General features: G+C 43.3%; 1 protein-coding gene across 2 annotated transcripts in view; it reads right to left on the reverse strand.

The window, feature by feature from the left end:
* gabrb1 (gamma-aminobutyric acid type A receptor subunit beta1) overlaps positions 1–23,285 on the reverse strand; it is a 98,874-nt gene that overhangs the window by 52,930 nt on the left and 22,659 nt on the right. For both annotated transcript variants that reach the window (XM_034112077.2, XM_034112078.2), the window contains exon 4: positions 15,976–16,196. In XM_034112077.2, coding sequence (XP_033967968.1) covers positions 15,976–16,196 — 221 coding nt within the window. The remainder of the gene's footprint in view (positions 1–15,975; positions 16,197–23,285) is intronic.

The following is a 23,285-nucleotide window of genomic DNA, read 5'->3' on the forward strand; positions in this document are numbered from 1 at the left end:
AGCGTGTATCTGCAGCAACGGGTTGTAGCAGCGATGTTTGCAGTGAAGGACAGGTTGTTATCTAGGATCACACCCAGATTCCTTGCAGTCTGGGTCGGGGAAACAACAGAGGTGCCGATGTTGATAGTCAGGTCAAGAGTGGGACAATCTTTTCCCGGAAGGAAAAGCAGTTCAGTTTTGTCAAGGTTGAGCTTGAGATGATGAGCGGACATCCACTGAGAGATGTCAGCTAAACAAGCAGAGATGCGTGCGACGACCTGGGTCTCTGAGCGGGGAAAGGACAGAATTAATTGGGTGTCGTCAGCGTAGCAGTGAGATGAAAAACCATGCGGGCTAATGACAGATCCGAGCGAGTTTGTGTACAGGGAGAAGAGGAGGGACCAAGAACAGACCCCTGAGGGACCCCTGTAGTTAATTGACAAGGGTCGGACTCGGACCCTCTCCAAGTTACCCTGTAGGTACGGTTGAGGTATGAGGTGAGGAGGGAAAGTGCAGAGCCTGAAACTCCAAGATCTTGGAGAGTGCGAAGGAGGATCTGATGATTCACTGTGTCGAATGCAGCAGACAGGTCCAGAAAGATGGTGACAGAGGAGAGGGAGGCTGCTTTAGCAGTGTGCAGTTCCTCAGTGACAGCAATGAGGGCAGTTTCTGTGGAGTGACCTGCCTTGAAACCAGACTGGTGCGGATCCAGAAGGTTGTTCTGATGGAGATAACAGGAGAGTTGTTTAAAGACAGCGCGTTCAAGTGTTTTAGACAGGAACGGGAGAAGAGAGACAGGCCTGTAGTTTATAACATCAGACGGGTTGAGAGTGGGTTTCTTTAGGAGAGGGTTTACTCTTGCCTCCTTGAGACTGTTTGGAAAGTGACCAGAAGTTAGAGAAGTGTTGATGAAATGGGTGAGAAACGGTAGAATATCAGGAGCGATAGTCTGAAGGAGGTTTGAAGGGATAGGGTCGGGAGGACAGGTGGTAGGGCGGGCAGAGGTAATGAGGGTAAGAACCTCACTTGGAGAGAGAGGGGAGAAGGAGGTCAGTGTGTGGGTGGAAGGAGGGTCTGGTGACCCAGCGGTGAGTAAAGGTGAGTCAGAAAAAGAAGAGCGAATATCATCAACCTTTTTTTCAAAGTGGTTAACAAAGTCGCTTGACAGAAGTGAGGAGGGGGGAGGGGCTTTGGGAGGGTCCAAGAGGGTGGAGAAGATGGAAAATAGTTTTTTAGGATTGGAATGTCACATGTCACAAGTTTGTTGTTGTTTCTAAAATAAACCATTTTCCGCTGACGCATCCAGGCTTCAAGCCAAGGGCGCAGCTCAAATAAATGAAAAGAAAAACAATAAAAACAATAAACAGTCCGTCAACTGTTCCCCTTCTGAGAGCAGCTACGGCTTCTCTCAAAAGGCGGATTATAGACGGGTCTGTGAAGGCACCACCATCACGCGCATGCGCAGTATCGGTGGGGATTGTCGAAATGGGGCACCACCGTGTTCAGATACTAGAGGGCCCCATAACAAAACTAATAGGGACTCAGAGGGTAAGAGACGTGACATCTCCGCTGACTCTAAGGAGCATACAGTGGAAGATGCTCACAACATCTGCTTGGGGTTCTCAAGACAGTAACACGGAGCTACAGACTCAAATACGCTGTCACCCCCCCTCGCTACTCGGGCATTCTGTTTTCACAAGCCCGGGGAGAGTCAGCCCATATTCTAGAGAGAGAGATTCTCTCACTTCTAGAAAAGAGGGCTATATCTATAGTACCCACCGAGCAGAGTCAGATTACGCAGACACATGTCCTCGTAAAGCACCTGCTCAACCTGGGTTTCATAATAAACACAGAAAAGAGCATGTTGTGCCCAGCTCTTCCTGGGTTTACACCTGAACTCGGTGCCCTTTACAGCCCGCCTGTCAATGGCACTACGTCACTGGCCGCACCCGACTTTTCTAGTATGGGGCGTGTCTATGGGTGCTGTCCTTTCACGGAAGGTGGTCACCACGGACGCATGTCTGACAGGCTGGGGAGGTATTTACGGAGGTCGTCCGGTGAGGGGTCTCTGGAACAGAGACCTCCAGCGGGCGCACATAAATTACCTGGAGCTTTTAGCGGTGTTCCTCACTCTTTTCTCAGAGGACATCATGTCCTCGTGAGGACAGACAACACGACCACAATATTGTGTATAAACCGCCAAGGGGGTTTGCGTTCTCTCCAGTTACACATGCTGGCACGCAAACTGATCTTATGGAGCGGCAGACGTCTCCTCTCTCTGAGAGCGACACACGTACCAGGAGTGATGAACCTCGGGGCAGAGCTACTGTCCAGAGATGCACCACTATATGCAGACTGTACTCTACATCCAAGGATTGTGAGTCAGCTGTGGGTGCGTTACGGCAGAGCCGTGGTGGATCTGTTCGCATCAAAAGAAAATGCTCAATGTCAGCTGTTCTTTTCAATGCGTGATTTAAACGCACTGTTAGGCGTGGACGCGCTCGTGCACGATTGGCCTCCGGGCCTTCTGTACGCGTTCCCACCCCTGGCTCTGATACCCCCAACTCTGGCCAGAGTGAAGGTACAACGCCACACTCTTATCCTGATAGCTCCGCCCTGGCCCACAATGTACGGACTGGCGGAGATATATCAGCTGCTGTGAGGGCAGCCATGGCAGCCCCCACTACGCAGGGACATACTGTCTCAGGCGGGGGGGGCGATCTTTCACCCACGCCCAGAGCGCGGGGCACTATGGGCCTGACCCGTGAGTGGTACAATCTGAATACAGCGGGACTCCCTCAGAAGGTGATAAACACTATTCAGAGTGCGAGAGCTTCCTCCACCAGGTCTCTTTACGACTGTAAGTGGAGGGTGTTTGAGGAGTGGTGCCTTCAAGAAGGACACATCTCTTTTCAATGTCCTGTCGGGGTGATTTGATCATTTCTACAGGACTTGATCGATAAACACAAAGCTTGCTCTACGATCAAAGTGTACCTGGCTGCTATTGCTATTGGAAAGACGGCTAGCCAACATCCTTTGGTCTGCCGTTTTATGAAGGGAGCTCGCAGGCTCCTCCCTGTCTCCAGGTCGCTGGTGTCCTTATGGGACCTGGCAGTGGTTTTAGATGGGCTCAACCTGACCCCATTTGAACCCCTGGAAGGAGCTGACATGAAACATCTGTCACTCAAGACAGTGCTGGTACTGGCCCTGGCATCCGCCAAGCGGGTCAGTGACATTCATGCACTGTCTGTACATCCCTCATGCACTCAGTTCGCCCCAGGGCAAACGAGAGTGTTGTTGAAGCCCAACCCTTTCTTTATACCTAAGGTGGTTGGTTCATGTACCCCAATTGACATTGAGGCATTTCCTCCGCCGCTGTGTCCCTCCGGGGAGCAGCAGCAGGATCTGTTGTGTCCAGTCCGTGCTTTACGCACCTATATGGACAGATCAAAGGAGCTTCGTCTTAATGGCCAACTCTTTGTGTCCTGGGCTAACCCTCACAAGGGCAAGCCCGTTACTAAGCAACGGCTCTCCCAATGGATTGTGGAGGCGATTGCTTTGGCCTATACGAGTCAGGGGTTGCAGGCACCTTCGGGTCTGCGGGCTCATTCGACTCGTGGTCTGGCTACATCCTGGGCTTTGTTCAAGGGTGTTTCCATCCAAGACATCTGTGCAGCGGCGAGCTGGTCCTCGCCGCTCACTTTTGTCCGCTTTTACAGGCTAGACGTCTCTGCTCCTAGTGTGGCCCGAGCAGTGCTGGGCACCTTGTTGAGTCAGAGCTCTCTGTGTTAAGTTCTGTTTGGTTTGGTGATTTTCGAGATAAGCTCGTCTGGCAATACGGGAGCTACAATTTCCCATAGTGAGACATCGAACGGAGTGTTATGAATGAGAACTATAGGTTACTTACGTAACCCCAGTCTTCAGAGTAACATGTAGTGAGATGTCTCACCAGACGGCCCTCCTTGCTATGGTGAAGCGAGAAGAGGTGCTTATTTTGAATGACGCATGCGTCGTGGCGCAAGCTACTTATAGGGGGTGGATTCCCTGACGCTGACGTCAAGATCACCAGCCAATCAGGATTGGCGTAATGAGATTGATGCTTCTGTTTGCTCCGCGATGAGGCGCATCCCATAGTGAGACATCTCACTACATGTACTCTGAGACCTGGGGTTACGTAAGTAACCTATAGTTCTGTTAACACAAATAACGAGAAGACAAATCCATCACCATAACTGCCTTGTTAACATGCCGCTGTAACAAAACAATTCCCCAATACGGGATCAATAAAGTGCTAATCTAATCTAATGTGTTACAGTAAATGCTGGTCCTGGACAGCCCTGATGTATGCAGCACCTTATTGAAATGGGCAGCACTACTTCAAAGCAATAAAACAATCAAGTCATCATTCCTCTCTCTTTGAACTCGAAGGACTGAATTATTGACGCTGACAGGCAAACTCAGTAAAGTCCATGCGGCTCGCTGCAGAGTGTACACTGCACCAGGAGAGCAGCCTCAAACATTCACCAGCTGGTTCTCCTCCAAGCTCCAGGGGAAGCACACATGCAATCTGATGGAAGCCTTTGAGGAATGTGCTCAATGCTAATCTGGCGCTGCTGACCAAACTCTGCAGGGTTTCTGAGGGCTAACATGGCCACGAGACCATCAGGAGAGGATGGAGCTGTTCATCTCTTTCATTAAAGATGGGAGAAATGGATAGTGACCAGGTGGTAAGATGTTACACTGAATGTATGTTTGAGTATTATGCAGCCATTATGTGTTAGCTATATCTGATATTTCCTTTTTCTCTTTCTTCTCTTTTTCTGATTTGTGGATGGTTATGTAGTTATTTAATCAATGTAAGTTATTTGATATGTACAGTGGTGTTAAGTAACTAAGTACATTTACTTAAAGATGGGGTAGGTAATTTTGTAGAAAGCAGCTCGAGTGCGCTAGAATTTGAAAATACACAGCCGTAAAAAATATGCCACTTCCTTACAGAGCCCCTCCTCCAACACACACGAACGCGCACATGACCAATGAGGGCACGAGATAAGTTTGTGCACAGATGGAAGGCTGACAGTCAGGTAGGCCATCCAGTTATTTTAGCCGGGCCGGCTCAGATGATTGGTCGTGCTTTTTACAGCGCCACGGCTTCCACAGATGACATTTTTTTTATGGATTTGTTGTCAAAGCACTTCAGATATTCATTGCTATCGGGATGTTGAGAGCATTCCATGGAATATAACAACAAGTGTATCTCGAGCCGGTTTCTCAAACTTACCTACCCCACCTTTAAGTACAATTTTGAGAAACGTGTACTTTATTTTAGTATTTCAATTTACCTCACTACAAGTCAGAGGTACATGGTGTACTTTTACTCCACTACATGTATTTACTACCTTTAGTTACTTCACAGATCTGGATGAATGATGTGAAATCTAACCAAGTGTTAAATCAGACTTTAGTTCCACCTGGAGTAAATCCACCAGCTACGCTGCAGTATACAAAGTCTGTCAGACTAGCTGCACCTTTACCAGCTTTGAGAACACTTTCATCCATCCATCCATCTTCTCCCGCTTATCCGTGGTCGGGTCGCGGGGGTAGCAGTTCCAGCAGAGAGCCCCAAACTTTCTTTTCCCTGGCGACATCAACCAGCTCTGACTGGGGGATCCCAAGGCGCTCCCGGCCAGCGAAGAGATATAGTCCCTCCACCTGGTCCTAGGTCTACCCCTTGGTCTCTTCCCAGCTGGACGTGCCTGGAACACCTCCCTAGGGAGGCGCCCAGGTGGCATCCTAACTAGGTGCCCGAACCACCTCAACTGGCTTCTTTCGACGCGAAGGAGGAGCGGCTCAACTCCAAGTCCCTCCCTGATGACCGAACTTCTCACCTTATCTCTAAGGGAGGCACCAGCCACCCGGCGGAGGAAACCCATCTCGGCCGCTTGTATCCGCGATCTCGTTCTTTCGGTCATGACCCATCCTTCATGACCATAGATGAGGGTAGGAACGAAAATGGCCCGGTAGACAGAGAGCTTTGCCTTCTGGCTCAGCTCCCTTTTCGTCACAACGGTGCGGTAAAGCGATTGCAGTACCGCTCCCGCTGCTCCGATTCTCCGGCCCATCTCACGCTCCATTGTTCCCTCACTCGAGAACAAGACCCCGAGATACTTGAACTCCTTCACTTGGGGTAAGGACTCATACCCTACTTGGAGTGGACAGTCCATCGGTTTCCTGCTGAGAACCATGGCCTCAGATTTGGAGGTGCTGATCCTCATCCCAGCCGCTTCACACTCGGTTGCGAACCGATCCAGTGAGTGCTGAAGGTCGCAGACCGATGAAGCCATCAGAACCACATCATCTGCAAACAGCAGTGGTGCAATCCTTAGTCCACCGAACTGCAGACCCCCCCCCCCACGACTACGCCTCGAAATCCGATCCATGTATATTACAAACAGGATTGGTGACAAAGCGCAGCCCTGGCGGAGGCCAACCCTCACCGGACATGGGTCCGACTTACTGCCGAGGACCCGGACACAGCTCTCGCTTTGGGAGTACAGAGATTGGATGGCCCTGAGTAGAGACCCCCTCACCCCATACTCCCACAGCACCTCCCACAGTAACTCCCTGGGAACCCGGTCATACGCCTTCTCCAAGTCTACAAAACACATGTAGACCGGATAAGCGTACTCCCAGGCCCCCTCCAGGATCCTTGCGAGAGTAAAAAGCTGATCCGTCGTTCCACGACCAGGACGGAATCCGCATTGTTCCTCCTCAATCTGAGGTTCGACAATCGGCCTGACCCTCCTTTCGAGTACCTTGGAGTAAACTTTCCCGGGGAGGCTGAGTAGTGTGATGCCTCTGTAATTGGCACACACCCTCTGATCCCCCTTTTTAAAAAGGGGAACCACCACCCCGGTCTGCCACTCCTTCGGTACTGTTCATGATCAATCATTATAAAACATATCATATATATTATTCTGAAATGGACCAATCTGCACAACGACTACTGTCGCTACTTTAACTATATTTTGAGGCAAATTTTTACTTGAGTAACAGAGTATTTCTACAGTCTGGTAGTCTTCTAATTTTACTCAAGTACAAGTTCTGAGTACTTCTCCCACCTCTGGTTTTGTATGCCTTGTTAACAAATAATTTCTGAAAAATAACAATAAAAACACACATTGGGAATAAAGCCAAAAAAAAACAGCTAAAACATATGAAGTAATCATTCATAGAGCTGACTTATTGCTTGAAAGTAAGCATTACTACTGCAGTCCATCAATTAAAACCTATATTAGTGTTCATCCCAATAATAATCTATGATTAATCTCCCATTACAATACTACTTGTATTTTGGGGGAAGATAAAACACACACGTGGTGTTGTAACAAAAAGATGCATGACAAACTGGTAAGAGAAATCAGAGGGATTTTTACTTTATTATCACAAGATTTCAAAATGATTGTCATGAAGTCTGACTGTTTTCAGATAGTAAACTAGAGCACAGACAAAGCCACTCACCCTCTGTGTAATGTGCGCTACACAGGCCATTTCCTCTCTGCTGCTCTCATACTGCACCATTTTCTGTTCCTACGGTGGTGACCCTGTCCACTATCTCACACTCTTGTACAACTTCAAGAAACAGGCGCATGGCAAAATGCCTTTCCTCCGTTTTCATCAAATCTAAAGAATGAGTGCAGTTGTCACGGATTAGATGTGTCGTTACAGTGAAGTAGTGCTGGTACTTACTGATGTCCGCTGGTCTCCACATGTAACCTGTGCCAATTTCTCTGCTTTCCTCACTTCCAATTATTTGTAAACATCCGTTAGTATAGAAGCAATCTTGGGTCAAATTTGGTAATCTGATTCATTTGTGTTAATTTTTTGTACGCTTTATGGTTTCCAGATTAATCGCTACCATTACATTAACATTGACATATTTTCTCATCACACAACACATATTTATAGTTTGCAGTGTGACTGGGTGACAGGCACTATAATAAGTGCCAATTCTCTATCCTACAGTATACTATAGCACTCCGGACTGCAGTGGTTCCTGAAGAGTGTGCTGCAGCTCCAGGGAAGCCCTTGGGATGGGCCAAGGCTGACAAAAGTTGTGCTTATTTATATTCTTTGTGGTATATTCCACAACATAAAAACCAATTACATCAGCTACATTAACTACAGTACTATACAAATCCCTTAGTATGTGGTTATAGGGTGGCTGTGGCTAAGGGGCTAAATGAGTACCAATCCAAAGGTCAGTGGTGGTCAACATGTCGATTAAATCCCCAGTTCCTGTAGTCAACATGTCGAAGAGTCCTTGGGCAAGATACTTAACCCCAATTGCTCCCGTAAGTCTAGAGTACTGAAGTGTATGTTAGTCGCTTTGAAAAGAGCAGCAGCTAGATGACAATGTAATGTAATGTCACATATTGTTGACATGACAGTTCATATTTGCCAGTTGCCATAGTGAAGAGAGGCCCGTTTTGGCACGTTTCAAAGGCCCAAAGCACTCCACAATTAACTTGCTCTGACAGTTGCTGTTTCTGATGGATGGATGACTGATGTTAAGTGAATAATCAAGAAGGAGAGCAAAGCATAAAGGAGTTTGATGCGGTGGACATGGGCTTGTGAAGGCTGCAAAGTGACCCGGTTTCTCTGTTGATCTACAGTTAACACTAACTTGAAATGTGAAAACAGCAATAGCATCACATTGACCCTTTTGCACTACATTTCTTGTTAACCACATTGCACAAAACAATTGTATGGACTGTTTTTGGCTTTATAGGTCAAAGCTTGGCTATGCTCCAGGAGGTTAATGGTTGTGGTTTGATCCCGAGACCCTGCTGTCAACATGTCAATGTGCCATTAGGCAAGATCAAGACCCCAGGAAGAGCGCCAGGCATTGAAGCAATTTCCCTATTGGCCACATGTTGGTACTACAACTTCTATGTCAGTCACGTTATGCCATTAGGCCCAACAATACTTTTCCCCATTGACTTACATTGGGAAAGAGCTACGGTAAATCAGAGGTTGATGTATTTTTTAGATAAATAAACTCCACAGTATGAACACTTGAATAGCCCCTATTTGAATGATTTAGTCCAAAAAGTTGTAAAAATAGTGGATTGGGGGCTGGGCATAGGGAATACACTTGTGCGCATGCTCATTCTCTCCAATGGATGCGGAAGATAACCGGAAGATCCAGGATGATCCGGGTATATTTCTTCTTGAGAGTCAGTACATTTTGGCTTCATGCACACTGAGCAACTTTCATAGGAATGAACCTCAATACTAAACCAAATTAAATTATACCTCCTTTGAAACCTTGTTTTTAGTCTTACGCATCCGACCTGGAAAACATACAGCCAATCTTATTTGTTACAGTGTACCGTGCACCAGGGCTGCAGTCGGATAGTTTAAAAATCAGTTCCTAAGTTCTAACCCTATCGTCTATTCCTTGACCTCTGAGTGAAACGTCACAGGGTTAAGGGATAGTGGATAGGAAAATTCAAAAGGACTTAGGAGAAGAGACTGCGGTACTTTAGAGAATCCGAATGCACTTTCACTATCCGACGTGTTTATGATGCGCCAGCGGACGTCATTGTGTGCGTCTGCTGCTGTGGGGAAACTATGGAAACCACAGTTTTCTATACAGCGGACTACAACATGGATGTTTAATAAGAACGAGGGACTACTGTGAACTCATCTAGAGACTCTGCACCGTGCTCTGATGCTGCTGCTTTTCTTTATGAACGTGGACAACAGAGAAACATATTCTTCAGGACCAAAGTTGGAATTGAAATACAAAAGGAAAGTGAAACTTCTGCTCGTCACCCTCTCCCTCCGGTCCACATTAATACAAATGATCCCAATAGGCCTACGTATGATTGTATGAACTAAAGATCTTAAAATCAATACAAATGTATTTATTATAAACGTTAGTCCTTAACATCTATCACTGTGTATATCACCATTCAAACATCTTTTAAAAGTTGAACAAACCCCACACAGCTCAGTAAAGACTGAAATGTTGACTTTATTTGATAATTTCAGTGAAAACTAACGTTCATATTTCTCTCTTTGATTATAATACTGATGAACGTTCAAAACAAAGCACTTTGGCAACTTACCACCTATGTTTTAAAATGCTTAATAAGCACCGTAACTTTCATGATATAATTTCTCGGTCATAATCGGTGGTTTCCGTGAACGGCCGACTGTTGAGTGACGGCAAATGCTGCGGCTGCAATGCATTGTGGGGCAGCATTTTCGCTTCTCCTGTTGGTTAGGGAGGTCCAGTGGTTCCTAAGCTAAAGGAGGTTATAAAGGAAGTTTGAAACCTCCTTTCCTATCATTCTCATCATTCTAGAGAATTCGAACGGCTCTTATCATGGCTGCCACTGAGGGACTTCCGGGTCATTTCACTCCTTTAGGAAGGTTCCTAAGCTAAATGGACTATTCGACTTCAGCCCAGGTCCTTATTCAGAATTCTTATCAGAATTCTCTGAGTTTTTATCAACTTTGGTTCTTAAAACAGATAACAAGTAATTATCGTAGGTGACTTTAATATTCATGTTGACGATGATAAAAATAGCCTTACTGTTGCATTTAACTCTATATTAGATTTCTACTGTTGGTTTCTGTCAGAGTGTAAATAAACCAACCCACTGCTATAATCACACTCTCGACCTTGTTCTGACTTATGGTATTGAAATTGAGCAACTATTAGTCGAAACGCATAATCCTGCTTTATCCGACCATTTCTTAGTAACTTTTGAAGTACTATTACGAGACTACAAAGCATTAGTCAAAAGCTCTTGCAGCAGAAACCTATCTGTTAGTGCTATTGCCAAAATTAAGGACGAGATTCCATCAATACTTAATTCGATAGCATGTCTGCATGTAGGGGAGGAAACTTATACAAAATGTACACCACCCCAAATTGATCATGTTGTTGATAGTGCTACAGGTGCGCTGCGAATACAATTAGACTCTGTTGCTCCTTTGAAAAAGAAGAAAATAAAACAAGATAGACTAGCTCCATGGCATAAAGCTGAAACCCGCAAAATAAAGCAAACATCGAGACAACTTGAAAGGATATGGTATTCCACTAAACTTGAAGAATCTTAATTTGACATAATACTCCCCAATTAGCACTTCTTTATTAAATATTATGAATATGTCTTTATTATCAGGCTATTTTCCACAATCATATAAAGTAGCAGTGATAAAACCTCTTCTTAAAAAGCACAACCTCGATCCAGAGGTTTTAGCCAACTATAGACCTATTTCTAATCTTCCATTCCTCGCAAAACAGTTGTGTTATTACTTAAAAAACAATGATTTATTTGAAGATTTTCAGTCTGGCTTTAGAACACATCATAGCACAGAGACAGCTCTGGTTAAAGTCACAAATGACATTCTAATAGCCTCAGACAAGGGACTTGTCTCTATTCTTGTTTTGCTCGATCTCAGTGCTGCATTTGATACTATCGACCATGACATCCTATTGCAAAGACTAGAGCACGTAGTTGGCATACAGGGAACTGCTTTAGGCTGGTTTAGGTCCTATCTATCTGAACGCTCTCAGTTTGTACGTGTCAACGATGAATCTTCCACGCAAACCAAAGTTAGCCATGGAGTGCCACAGGGCTCAGTGCTTAGACCTATTTTGTTCACATTATATATGCTTCCGTTAGGCAATATTATAAGGAATCATCCTGTACATTTTCATTGTTATGCAGATGATACTCAACTATATTTATCCATCAAGCCTGATGAAACCAATCACCTAAATAAAATTCAAAACTGCCTCAAGGACTTAAAAACGTGGATGACCTTACATTTTTTTATGTTAAACACGACCAAAACTGAAGTTATTGTACTTGGCCCAGAGAATCTACGAAACGAACTATCTAAAGATATACTATGGCATATATGGCATTAAGTTGGCCTCCAGTGAGACTGTAAGGAATCTTGGTGTTATATTTATATAACGCCCATATAAAATCAATCTCAAGGACCGCCTTCTTCCATCTACGTAACATTGCAAAAATTGACATATCTTGCCTCAAAACGATGCAGAGAAACTAGTCCATGCATTTCCCCCAAATTTATTTTTGGTGTCTATCTACGCTGGGATCCTGAGTTGTGACTAATCCTGTTGCTGTGGTGCTGAGTCCTGGATCCTGAGTCCTGATCTGAGTCCTGGATTTCGAGTCGTGGCTGAACCTGTCACTGCGGTCCTGCCTGACTCTCATCATACTACTTCCCTGATGGCTCCCACAGGATTGTTGACATCCTCGTGGATTCATCTGCTTATTATAGACACATGAATTTCCAAACATTTGGACTACCTATGTTGCAAATGTATTATCTCTTCGATGTACACACACCATCTATTGCACGTCTATCCGTCCTGGGAGAGGGATCCCTCCTCTGTTGCTCTCCCTGATGTTTCTCCCATGTTTCCCTTTAAACTGGGTTTTCTCCGGAAGTTTTTCCTTGTACGATGTGAGGGTCTAAGGACAGAGGGTGTGGTATTGTCATGCTGATATTCTGTAAAAACTGTGAAGTCCACTGAGACAAATGTAACATTTGTGATATTGGGCTATATAAATAAATATTGATTGATTGACCTCCAACACTGTATCCTGTTCTCATTATACATCCTTTGGTATGATACTTAACCCAAAATTGCCTAACCCTATCCCCAAATTGCCCCTGATGGCATTACCAATGGTGTGTGAATGTGAGCCTCCCCTTAGCACAGTGGTTCTCAAACATTTTCTGTCAGGCGAGAAAAAAAAAGGTCGGGCCCCCCAACACAAATAGTCAAATAATGGGCCAAGTTAACATTTATTAAAATACATCAATATGAACGTGAGCATTCCTTTCAAGAACAGTGATAATAAAACAATGCTCCATCATTCTGTGTGGTCAATACAATTCTGGCGTTACTAATTACGACCTTACTACCCACGAACGATTACAACAATACAATTGTGCAATCCCTTTGCTAGAACAATAAGTTATAATACTTACTTTGCCACTTTGCAATCTGTGCAAAAAAATGAAAAGAAAGAAAATGCTGATAAAAGTGTGTCTTAGCATTAGTGGCTGCAATAAGCCTGTTTGGCACTGCACATTTCTTCAAAACGGGGTTGCTTGCTAAGTGGTAACGCCAGATATTTTCTTTTGGGGGTGCTGTGGGGTAGCTTGACGTTTCATAGAGGGTGCTCAAACATTTAGGGTTTCCCATTAATGTACCGGTCGCTACAGTGGAATTTTCTACTGCAACACTCCCCACACGCAAATACACAGTGTACCTGTGACTGTTACAATGACAGGGGTTACCCCCCTGGCATGCCTCTGCGACCCCCACTTTGAGAAACACTGCCTTAGCAGATGGCATGAATGTGTGTGAATGCTGACTTGACTAGTAAATGTAAAAGCACTTTGACTAGAAAGAATAAAAAAGTGCTATTTAAATGCAAACCATTTACCAGGTCCCAGTTTGATCAAACAGTGGAAAAAGAATAGAAATAATCTTGTTCCAAATTTGTAACAGTTCAGGGGCCTCATTTATAAACGGTGCGTACGCACAAAAGATGGCGTATGCCAGTTTCTACGCACTGTTTGCGATTTATAAAAAACTAACTTGACGGGAAAAGGTGCGGTCCTCCACGCAAACTCTAACCCATGCGTACGCACTAAGCACAAAAACGGGAGAGACGAGAAACTGCGACACCGGTGGCAGAAGGAAGAATGGAGAGAAATATGTGGAAATAATACCATAAACAAAATGTTACCTCTCATTTATCATATATGAAGAATTCATTTTCAAACATTGATTAAAGCCAATCTTAAAATGATTAAACAAACACCTGTTTGAGACTCCTCAGTGCACACAAACACATAACTTGGAGAAATAAATAAATACGTAAATGTTATTGATCACCCCTCGATTATGTTCTCTTGTTAAGAAATGTATTCTCATAAATGATGCAGTAAACAGAAGGACAGAATTACGTCTAAACTGACGCCGTTTTGCATTTCTATAGGTTGCATGGTTTGATATACTATCATGTTTAATCATGTTTTATGCCGTTCACCAAGACTTGATAAGTCGCTCGTAAAACACAGGAGGTATGGAAACTAAGAACACCATATGTGGTCAATTGTACAGCTAATACACAACACATTAGTTGTATTTCCTTTAATCCGACACCAGGTTGAGAATCAATGATCAGGTAATAAAAAGTACATTAATTAAAAAGTACATGAATAAAAAGTTACAGTGCAGTTTAAGATATGAATAGTTCACACACAAGTTCCACTTTACTGATGAACACAACGGCTCAGTTTCAATTAAAAGCAGCAACAAAAAGAAAAGTCTTCAGCCAGGATTTAAAAGTAGTCAGAGTTGCAGCGGACCTGCAGGTTTCTGGGAGTTTGTTCCAGATATTTGGAGCATAATAACTGAACGCTGCCATGTTTAGTTCTGACTCTGGGGACAGAAAGCTGACCAGTCCCTGAAGACCTGAGAGATCTGGATGGTTCATAATTTAGCAGACAATCAGAAATGTATTTTGGGCCTAAACCATTCAGTGATTTATAAACCAGCAGCAGTATTTTGAAATCTATTCTTTGACACACAGGAAGCCAGTGTAAAGACTTCAGAACAGGAGTGATGTGATCCACTTTCTTAGTGTTAGTGAGGACTCGAGCAGCGGCGTTCTGAATTAGCTGCAGCTTCCTAATAGATGTTTTAGTGAGACCTGTGAAGACACCATTGCTGTAGTCCAGTCTACTGAAGATAAAAGCATGGACACGTTTTTCCAAATCCTGCTGTGACATTAGTCTTTTAATCCTAGATATATTCTTGAGGTGATAGTAGGCTGATTTAGTAACTGTTTTAATGTGACTGTTGAAACTCAGGTCAGAGTCCATGACTACACCTAGATTTATGGCTTCATCTGTTGTTTTGAACATTGCAGACTGAAGCTCAGCGCTAACTTGTATACCTTCTGCCTTGGCTCCAAAAACCATTACCTCAGTTTTATCTTTGTTTAATTGGAGAAAGTTCTGACACATCCAGTCATTGATTTGTTCAATGCACTTACTCAGTGTTTGAATTGGAGAATAGTCTCCTGGTGTTATGTACATTTGTGTGTCATCCGCATAGCTATGGTAACTTATTTTGTTGTTTTTCATTATCTGAGCCAGTGGTAGCATGTAGACGTTAAAGAGAAGAGGCCCCAAGATGGAGCCTTGAGGTACCCCACATGTCACATTTGTCAGCTCAGATGTGTATTTACCTATAGAAACAAAGTTGTTTCTGTCCTTTAAGTAGGATTCAAACCAATGTAGAACTGTTTCCGAAAGTCCCACCCAGTTTTCTAGTCGGTCGAGTAATATGTTGTGGTCAACAGTGTCAAACGCAGCACTGAGATCTAATAATACTAACACTGAAGTTCTGCCACTGTCTGTGTTTAATTGTATGTCATTGAAGACCTTTACAAGAGCAGTCTCAGTGCTGTGGTTTGGACAAAAACCAATATGATTTATCTCGACCTCCCCAAAATAACCAAGATCTGACACGGTGTGAGATGTCTTTTTTTTAGCTGTTCTGTCGTCATTTCCTGCGATCTTCTTCATGCATTCAGAATGAATGAATCGGCGTTTCTTTGACTATTTATAGGCAAATATGAGCGTTACGTGAAGCCCGCAAAAGCTGCGCCGCATTTCGAGTTGATTGTGATTCATAAAGGGAAACAGACGTAGGATGTCCTGTGCCGGTACGCAGTCTTTTATGAATCGGAAAGTGTCGGTGCGTATATTTATTTGCTTTATCCTATGTAAGCAACCTTCCCACGCCAATCCTACGCAAGGCTTTATAAATGAGGCCCCTGGTCTTTAAAAGCCCCTAGAGATGGGGCATTATGTCTATGCAGTAAAGAAGGGCCAGAAAGTGGAAAAAGCTCTCACCTGAGACCGTAGAGAACAGTTCCATCGGGGTGCAGTCTGATCATCCGGTTCTTCACCGTCACGCCATGAACGAACGACTTCTTGTCATTAATGAAGTAGGTGTCAGGTACCCACAGCTGGTCGGCCACCCGGTTGTCCAGGGTCAGATTGAGAGGAATGCCGGTGTAGGAGAGCCGCTTGTCTCTCCACGACTGCTGGAAATACATGGTGATGGTGTAGTCCTGCGGGAATGACACAATAAAAGGAAGGTTAAAACGTTGTTCATAAGTCATTAACTAACTTTTTTTAAATCCCAAATGGTTTCTTTGACAACTTTCAAACTGGCTTTCTGACCCTACTGAAGTACTGAGACTGCTGCCAGAAATGTTCTGAGTGATATTCATCTGATGGAGACACAGTGTCAGGGCCAATAAAAATAACAAAAATGTTGCTTGCATTATTATTCAACAGATCTCCTAATGTTCAGATATTGAAGTGTTACACAATCCTCTAGAAATTGTAGAAAACAAACCCACAAACATATATAAAGAAGGGATGGGTTGTTAACAGTGATGACCCTTATTCATGGGAGAGCACCAGTGACTAAACAAGCATTTAGTGAAGCTGCCGCTGTGTTAAACATGTGGTTAATATTGTGGATTTAAACTAAATTACGTAGTTAAGTTTGTAAAAGATCATGGTTTTTGGTTAAAACAAGTACGCTTGTTACAAATGGTTGGATCAACGCAAGTTAAAATAATTCAACATTGACTTTTGGTTTCAAATGGGACATGCAGTAGCCTGACAGGTCATGTCTGTTCTACAGTACAATTCTGTGTAAACATGAAAACAAAAAAGGGTGGAAAGTACATTTTCAGTAGCTTTACCAAGCTGAATTGTTTCTATAATATTTTATTTTAAAACAGTGGCCTCACATTTTCTAAATTACAATTAGATGTGTGTTAAACATTACAACAGTATTGTATTCAACAGAAGTCCTTTTGAGGACACATTTAGTTTACAACTGTCTGTCTCTTCTGTACTCCCTGAAGAAATACTATCTGGATTTTTGGGGGGAAATAAGATTTAAGAAAGAAGCAGATAGATAGAAGACATATAATGCTCAATTTCAGGTTCATATCAGTATGTAGTGTCTCTACTGAGACATGTCTGCATGCTTTAATGTTCAAAAAGCTCTTTATTCTTCTCATACTGCCTGTGCTGCAGCACCTCTTTTCACCCTCTGTCTGAAACCAGAGCGCAGTCTGATTGGTTAGCTAGCCCGCTCTATTTTGATTGGTCAACCACTTAGAGATGTCCCTCTTTAAGCAGTACGACAACTATGTGTGTGCTTTTCCAGTCGTTACAAACCTCAGAGCACTTCCATGTCAGCATTCACACACCGTCATAGAGAGGCTGCTAGACAGGGTGCACCTGCTCAGAAACACACACTCGCGCACCAAGATACTTTTGTGTGAAAGACAAATAATCTGTGTGCACCATAACTCACAGTCTGGTCTGACAGAGAGCAGTCTGTTCCTTCTTTTCAAAAAACAAGTTGTTACAGCTGCAGCACAGACTGCTGAGGTGGATGATGTTGTGTAACGTCACCGTCACCAGCCTGCTCGCTCCAATTCTTTCCCATGCTCCTTAGAGAGCCGCAGCGCCTCCTTCACCTGCCCTTCCGCTCCTGTCACACCCCCGCTTTGCAGTCAGAGTCCCCTCCTCTGACAGCTGTCTGCTGCACCACATGCTCCATCACAGCGTGCCCATTAACTCTTTAAAATGACTTGGAACATGTCGATACTGTATGCTTCAAACAGGTTTTACACTTGATAAGCTTAACAAACATGGTATTTCAAAAATAGATGTATTGATCTGTAGCTAGACTGAATAGGAGCTCTGTTTTCTTATAAAACCCTTAAAATCACAATTTAACTTACTTTTATATGTTTCTTTTAATAGGGAGAATGAGAGTATACATAGAGAGTTGCCTAACCAGCATGCAATGCAATGTAGCTATTCAGGTACTGTATTGTAGTCCAACGCTATGCTGTAGAAATGGTAGTACAAATGTATCTATCTTTTACTATCCTGCAATAAATCATTGCAACTTGTTTTCCACTATTGGGCCTTAGGGGCATTTCTAGGTGTCGCTGCGTTTCCAACGTCATTAAACGTGGATAACATACTGCAGTGGTGCAGAGCAGGAATCCAGTAGAGATCAGCCAAGGCCCGGTCCAATGGAGGATCACAGACAAGGCCATTTTAGATCATTGATATTGTAGATGCATGTAATGAGTTGACAGTGAAAGGATGCTGCAGAATAGTTAAGCCAATGAACATAATGGATGCAATTTGTGTAGAGCCACTTCCATCCTCCTTGTAACACACGTTATGAACATACGGGGACTTTCATCATGAACATGTGCCAGAAAGGTAGATCACACTCTCCATCATGATCCTGACAAAGCAACAGTCTAAAAAAACACATAATAATTACAATTTAAAACAGCATTAACGCTCAATGCCATGGTTACATGATGAAATGATTGGAAAGGTTTAAGCAACAATGTAATTTGGGATGTTTAAGTAAAAGATCATGGCTGGTTTAGGAAGAAGTCTCATCACATGCTGTAAGACACATGCCAGGACGGTCATACACATGACCCCAAGACACCAACCCTAACCCTAATACTGTGTTTGTGTAATTACCCATTTAATCCCAACATTCTTTCCTCAAGACTGGTCTGACATTTCTGTTTACATCACGCTAAGGATGATAGGAATCCTGGTGGGTAGACCAACATCGTCCTGTCCCCTTTCAGGTGAAAACAAATAAGGGAAACATTTGTCATGATGCCTCAAAAGCTGCGGTGTCATGTATTGCATGTCAAAAACAAAAAAGGTCCAAAGTTACAATGTTCTTGACTTTCATTTAGAAAGAAGAACAGAAGAAGTCAATCTATGTGGCACCAGCCCTCCATAGAGAGGACGGAGACTGCACTCAATGGGACCAGATCAGTCAATGAGTGCACGTCTTCAGGGAACATCAAAGCGAAATGATTATGCTAATGAGTGAACAATGTAATGTAAAAAGTCAAAGTAGTATATTTAGATGCTGCATTACAAATATAAAACACTGACAAGTCAAGGAAATCCCAGTTTGAGTGTTCGCCCGCTGCAGTGACAGGAACCCTTGATTTTGATTTCACAATATCGATACCAATTACCGATCTCCAATGACATTGTGTAACTGTTTGCCTGACTGACCATCATAGTTGGGCTCCATGTGGATACAACATGCACAGTATTCTTTTTCTTTTTTTATCTGATTTGGCAAAGACTTTAGAAATGTTTTTTTACCGCCAGTCAAATAACAGCAGAAATGTTAATGAAAATAAGGGCGGCCATGACGTAGGGGGAAGATACCCAGAAGGGTTGCCCTCATGTATCGAATAAGGCATAAGTGTGCCTCTTATTCACCAACTCTCAGGTTTCAAATACCATTGACATGCCAAATGAAGGTATGGCCAGACACACATTGCGGAAATATGGCAAGGTTTGAACATTTGAATGGATAACAAAGTTACATAAAGTCAGCTTACTCTAATACCCCTGGCTGCCTTTGCTTGCATATTGATGTATCTGAGGGAAAGTCAGAGGCAGGGACAGAGAATAACAAGAACAAAGCTGAAAGGATGGGCACTGATGTTCAATATCTCAAGGTCACAGAGAAATAACAATCACAAACAAGACATTTAACGTTGTGTTAAATGTTAGAAATAAAATGCCTTTATGTATAGCTCATAAAGACCTTGAGGTTATCGCATTGAACTGCTCTTCGAAAGCGTCAGTTGACTGCTGGTAACCTTTGGATGCAGCTGACAGGAGAATGTTGCATCACGGCTCTCTATCGAGCTAATCTGAGGTGTAAAGCTGCAGTTAAGATTCCACTCACAGCTCTCCTGCTTTCCAGCACCCGTTGCACTTTGTAAAGATGCTTAGGCATGCACTTTCTGACACGCTGGAGGGAAATGCAAACTTTAAAAAAAAATCACGTACTTTAGGCCCATCTGAACCGTTCGCCTCGGTGGTCACAACAGAAAAACAAAGACAAGGGTGGTCAAGGCCAATGGACACAGTCACCATGATAAGGCTCTCTGCCAATGTCCATCGTGTGGGCACTACGGTTGAATTCAACGCATTCTTACTTGGGCGAACATTTTATTGAAATGACCAATGAACCTGATTTATCAAAAGCAGCATCTTTAAAACCTTTGCACCCAATTGAATTAAGAAGAAAATAACTCGATAATTCCTTCAAAATTAGAGAACGTCGGAATATTGAATATTAGAGCCCAACGACTCAACTGCTTATTTTATCAATTGTATGACCGTGACATTTATGTTTACGACGAGGCATAGTAAATGTACACTGTGAAATGTAATTGTATTCACAATGTCTGCTGTCACAAAAGCTATGTCAGGGCTCCAGATCTAATATATGTTTACAGTAAGAGAATACAAAACACCCGGTGCGCCCCCCTCCGTGTACAGCAGTAGAGCGTTGAGTAATAAAACAGACGGATTAGCCATTTAGCCCGCCACAGGACCTGCAAGCAGCTGATAACAAAGTGGAGATGACATCACGTCTCATGAGTCAGCAGTGGGAAAGTGCTGCCTCATGACGCTGGGAACACAGCATAGGAAGGAGGACACCTCGCGTTGGGAGTGGATGGGGTTTACAGTAGCGTTGGGGAAGAAGACTATTATTAGAAGCAGATGTTCCCCTCAGCTTGTGCTTTGCCATCACCGCTGTGCTTCCACGGCAGAGCGATGGCCTTACATGAGCTGAATACCGTTATGTATATGAGCTGTGCTAAACCACGGAGAGGAGAGCGCTGCTGCTGCACTGCACCCAACTGCAGGAGAACAGGGTCAGCAATGCCCTTGGTTTGTTTCCCGTCCCCCCTCTAGCAGCCTGTGTGGGTGAGAGGCGATGCAGCTTTACTACTTCTCTTTATTTCTCCATCTGCATCTTTTCTGCAGAACATGGGTACCTAAGCCACGCTAACCCCACTGCAGTATGCTCCTGCCTGACCTAATTCTTCCCTTCCCAGTCATCTCTGGGTGCAGCCAGAAATACATCATAAGAAAGGGGGTGGGTTAGTCGGTGGTGTAACAGTGCAGCATTTCTGCAGCGTACCTCATCTTGTGATCTGATCAACACTGAGACGGCACACAGTACTGCTGGTTTGAACACTGTATTTCATATAATGGGGCAAACCATGCATGTTATTTGCCTTCAGAGTCATCAAATGTTACAAAGTACATTTACTCAGGTATTTTTCAAGTACAATTTTGAGGTACTTGTACTTTATCTATGTTTCTCCATGTTATGGTACTTTGTACTTTTTACTCCACTAGAATCATCTGACGACTTTAGTTACTTTGCAGATTTAGATTATTAGCTAACACAAAATATAATCAACTAATAAATGAACATTCGAATAGTATTATAAGTTAAATGACCCAGCATTTTACGAAGAAATACAAATTAGCCACAACTTTCCCAGCTTTGACAGGCACATAAATCCATTAGTAATCATAATCCAGAAATGTAATGCATGTGATTCACACAAATGGGCCATGAGTTTTTTTTCTTTTGGTCATTTAAATGCAGTTTGATAATGCTTTTGTACTTTTAACTACGTATAATGCAAGACGTTTACTATTTACAGAGTCTTTTAATTAAAAAAATCAAAGTACTACTTCCCACTTCCTTTCAGTTCTACAGAGCTTTTTAGCCTCTTTTAGCGAGTTGTTTAGGTGTTCTGGTCTCATCTCAGAAATGCCACCTCTTGATCAAACGGAGCTCTGGTAACCTCCTCTCTCATGGCTCGATGTCTCTTGACAGACTCACTAGTGAAATTCAGAGCGGTTAAAAGGCGAAACTAAATACTCCTAAATGGGGAAAAGACGCCTAGACTGTTAAGATGTACTATAACTTATAATATATAAAAATGTCTTGCTCTTTACTACATCTCTGGTCAATAAATACAGTTGAGTAAATCAAACTATAGATGAGGTAGAATTATAATTTACCAAAGGTTCACTGCATAATCCAATCCAAACCTACTAGGAAGAAACTTCCAGTGTCAGTATCACGTGACTGGGGTCTGTTCTCAGGTCTGCCTGAGTAGAACTGAGTACAGCTGAACTCACTTACTGTATGCTGTTGTTTCACTTTCCAATAAATCCCCGTATACACTATGATCACTTGTGCAGTACGTGACTTTTGAACTGTAGTGTTGTCTCAAATGGAACACGGCTGCTCTGCCCTTACTAGAAGTGACCAGTGGCGAACCGTGTCTATCACAACTGGACCTTCTGTAGACACACACACCCCCCGCCGCCCCCGCCCCCCACGCGGCATTATAATGTCCGTCTTTTCACTGAATTGTCGTCTTGAAAAGGGTACTCACAACAATTCCGCAACAACTTCATCTTCACCTGTTGCACTTGTCATTTCAACGTTAAAACAATAAAACGGCATGAATTGCTTCGTGGCATTCATCTAGATCAGGGATGGGCAACTTTGATGGTGGTGGGGGCCACATCATTGATGTACTGGCCACCAGGGGGCCGCAGATTCACTTGGAACACACACACAAATGTGTTGTATGTAATTATTAACACATATACTAAGTCTGACATCTTCATTGACATTTTACAATCAAAGGGAACATCCCCAAACAATGGGAACATCCTCTAATAAGCTCATTAAACAAATATCAGTTCACAGAAATGTTATTTCATTTTTACAAGTGGCTTGTATTGAACAGGTTATTAAACAGTGGAATAAAACTATTTTAAACTATTGGAAAGCACGTAAAATGTGTGTGTATTGAGATGAACCATTAGATGACATACACATGAAGTCATGAACACTAACCCAGACATTAGTTGTCTAACTTGAACCTAAAACACTTGTAGCCAGTCTCTGCATTCCCCTTACTCCACAATAAGGGGAATGTCCACACAGACACCTGTCAGCCCGCACTCTGCTGTTCCTCAGCGCCACTCCCCCTCCCTTCCGCTGAAATTATGAATGAAAAGCGTAGTAATCATAGATAACACGGCAGGGTCCGTGACAGTTTGTTTTCATCTGATTTCAAATAAACAAAGTCTTGGTTTTAAGAATATTAAACTTGTTTCGCCAAATTCAGATGATAAAAACAACTTGTAAGCTTGTAAAGGCATAATTACAAGAGGCAACTTAACGTCACAGCAGGCATAACAACAGCCGGTGTTTCTAGTGAGGGTTT

This window comes from Pseudochaenichthys georgianus, chromosome 22 (genome assembly GCF_902827115.2).
Source record: "Pseudochaenichthys georgianus chromosome 22, fPseGeo1.2, whole genome shotgun sequence".
Lineage (NCBI taxonomy): Eukaryota > Metazoa > Chordata > Actinopteri > Perciformes > Channichthyidae > Pseudochaenichthys > Pseudochaenichthys georgianus.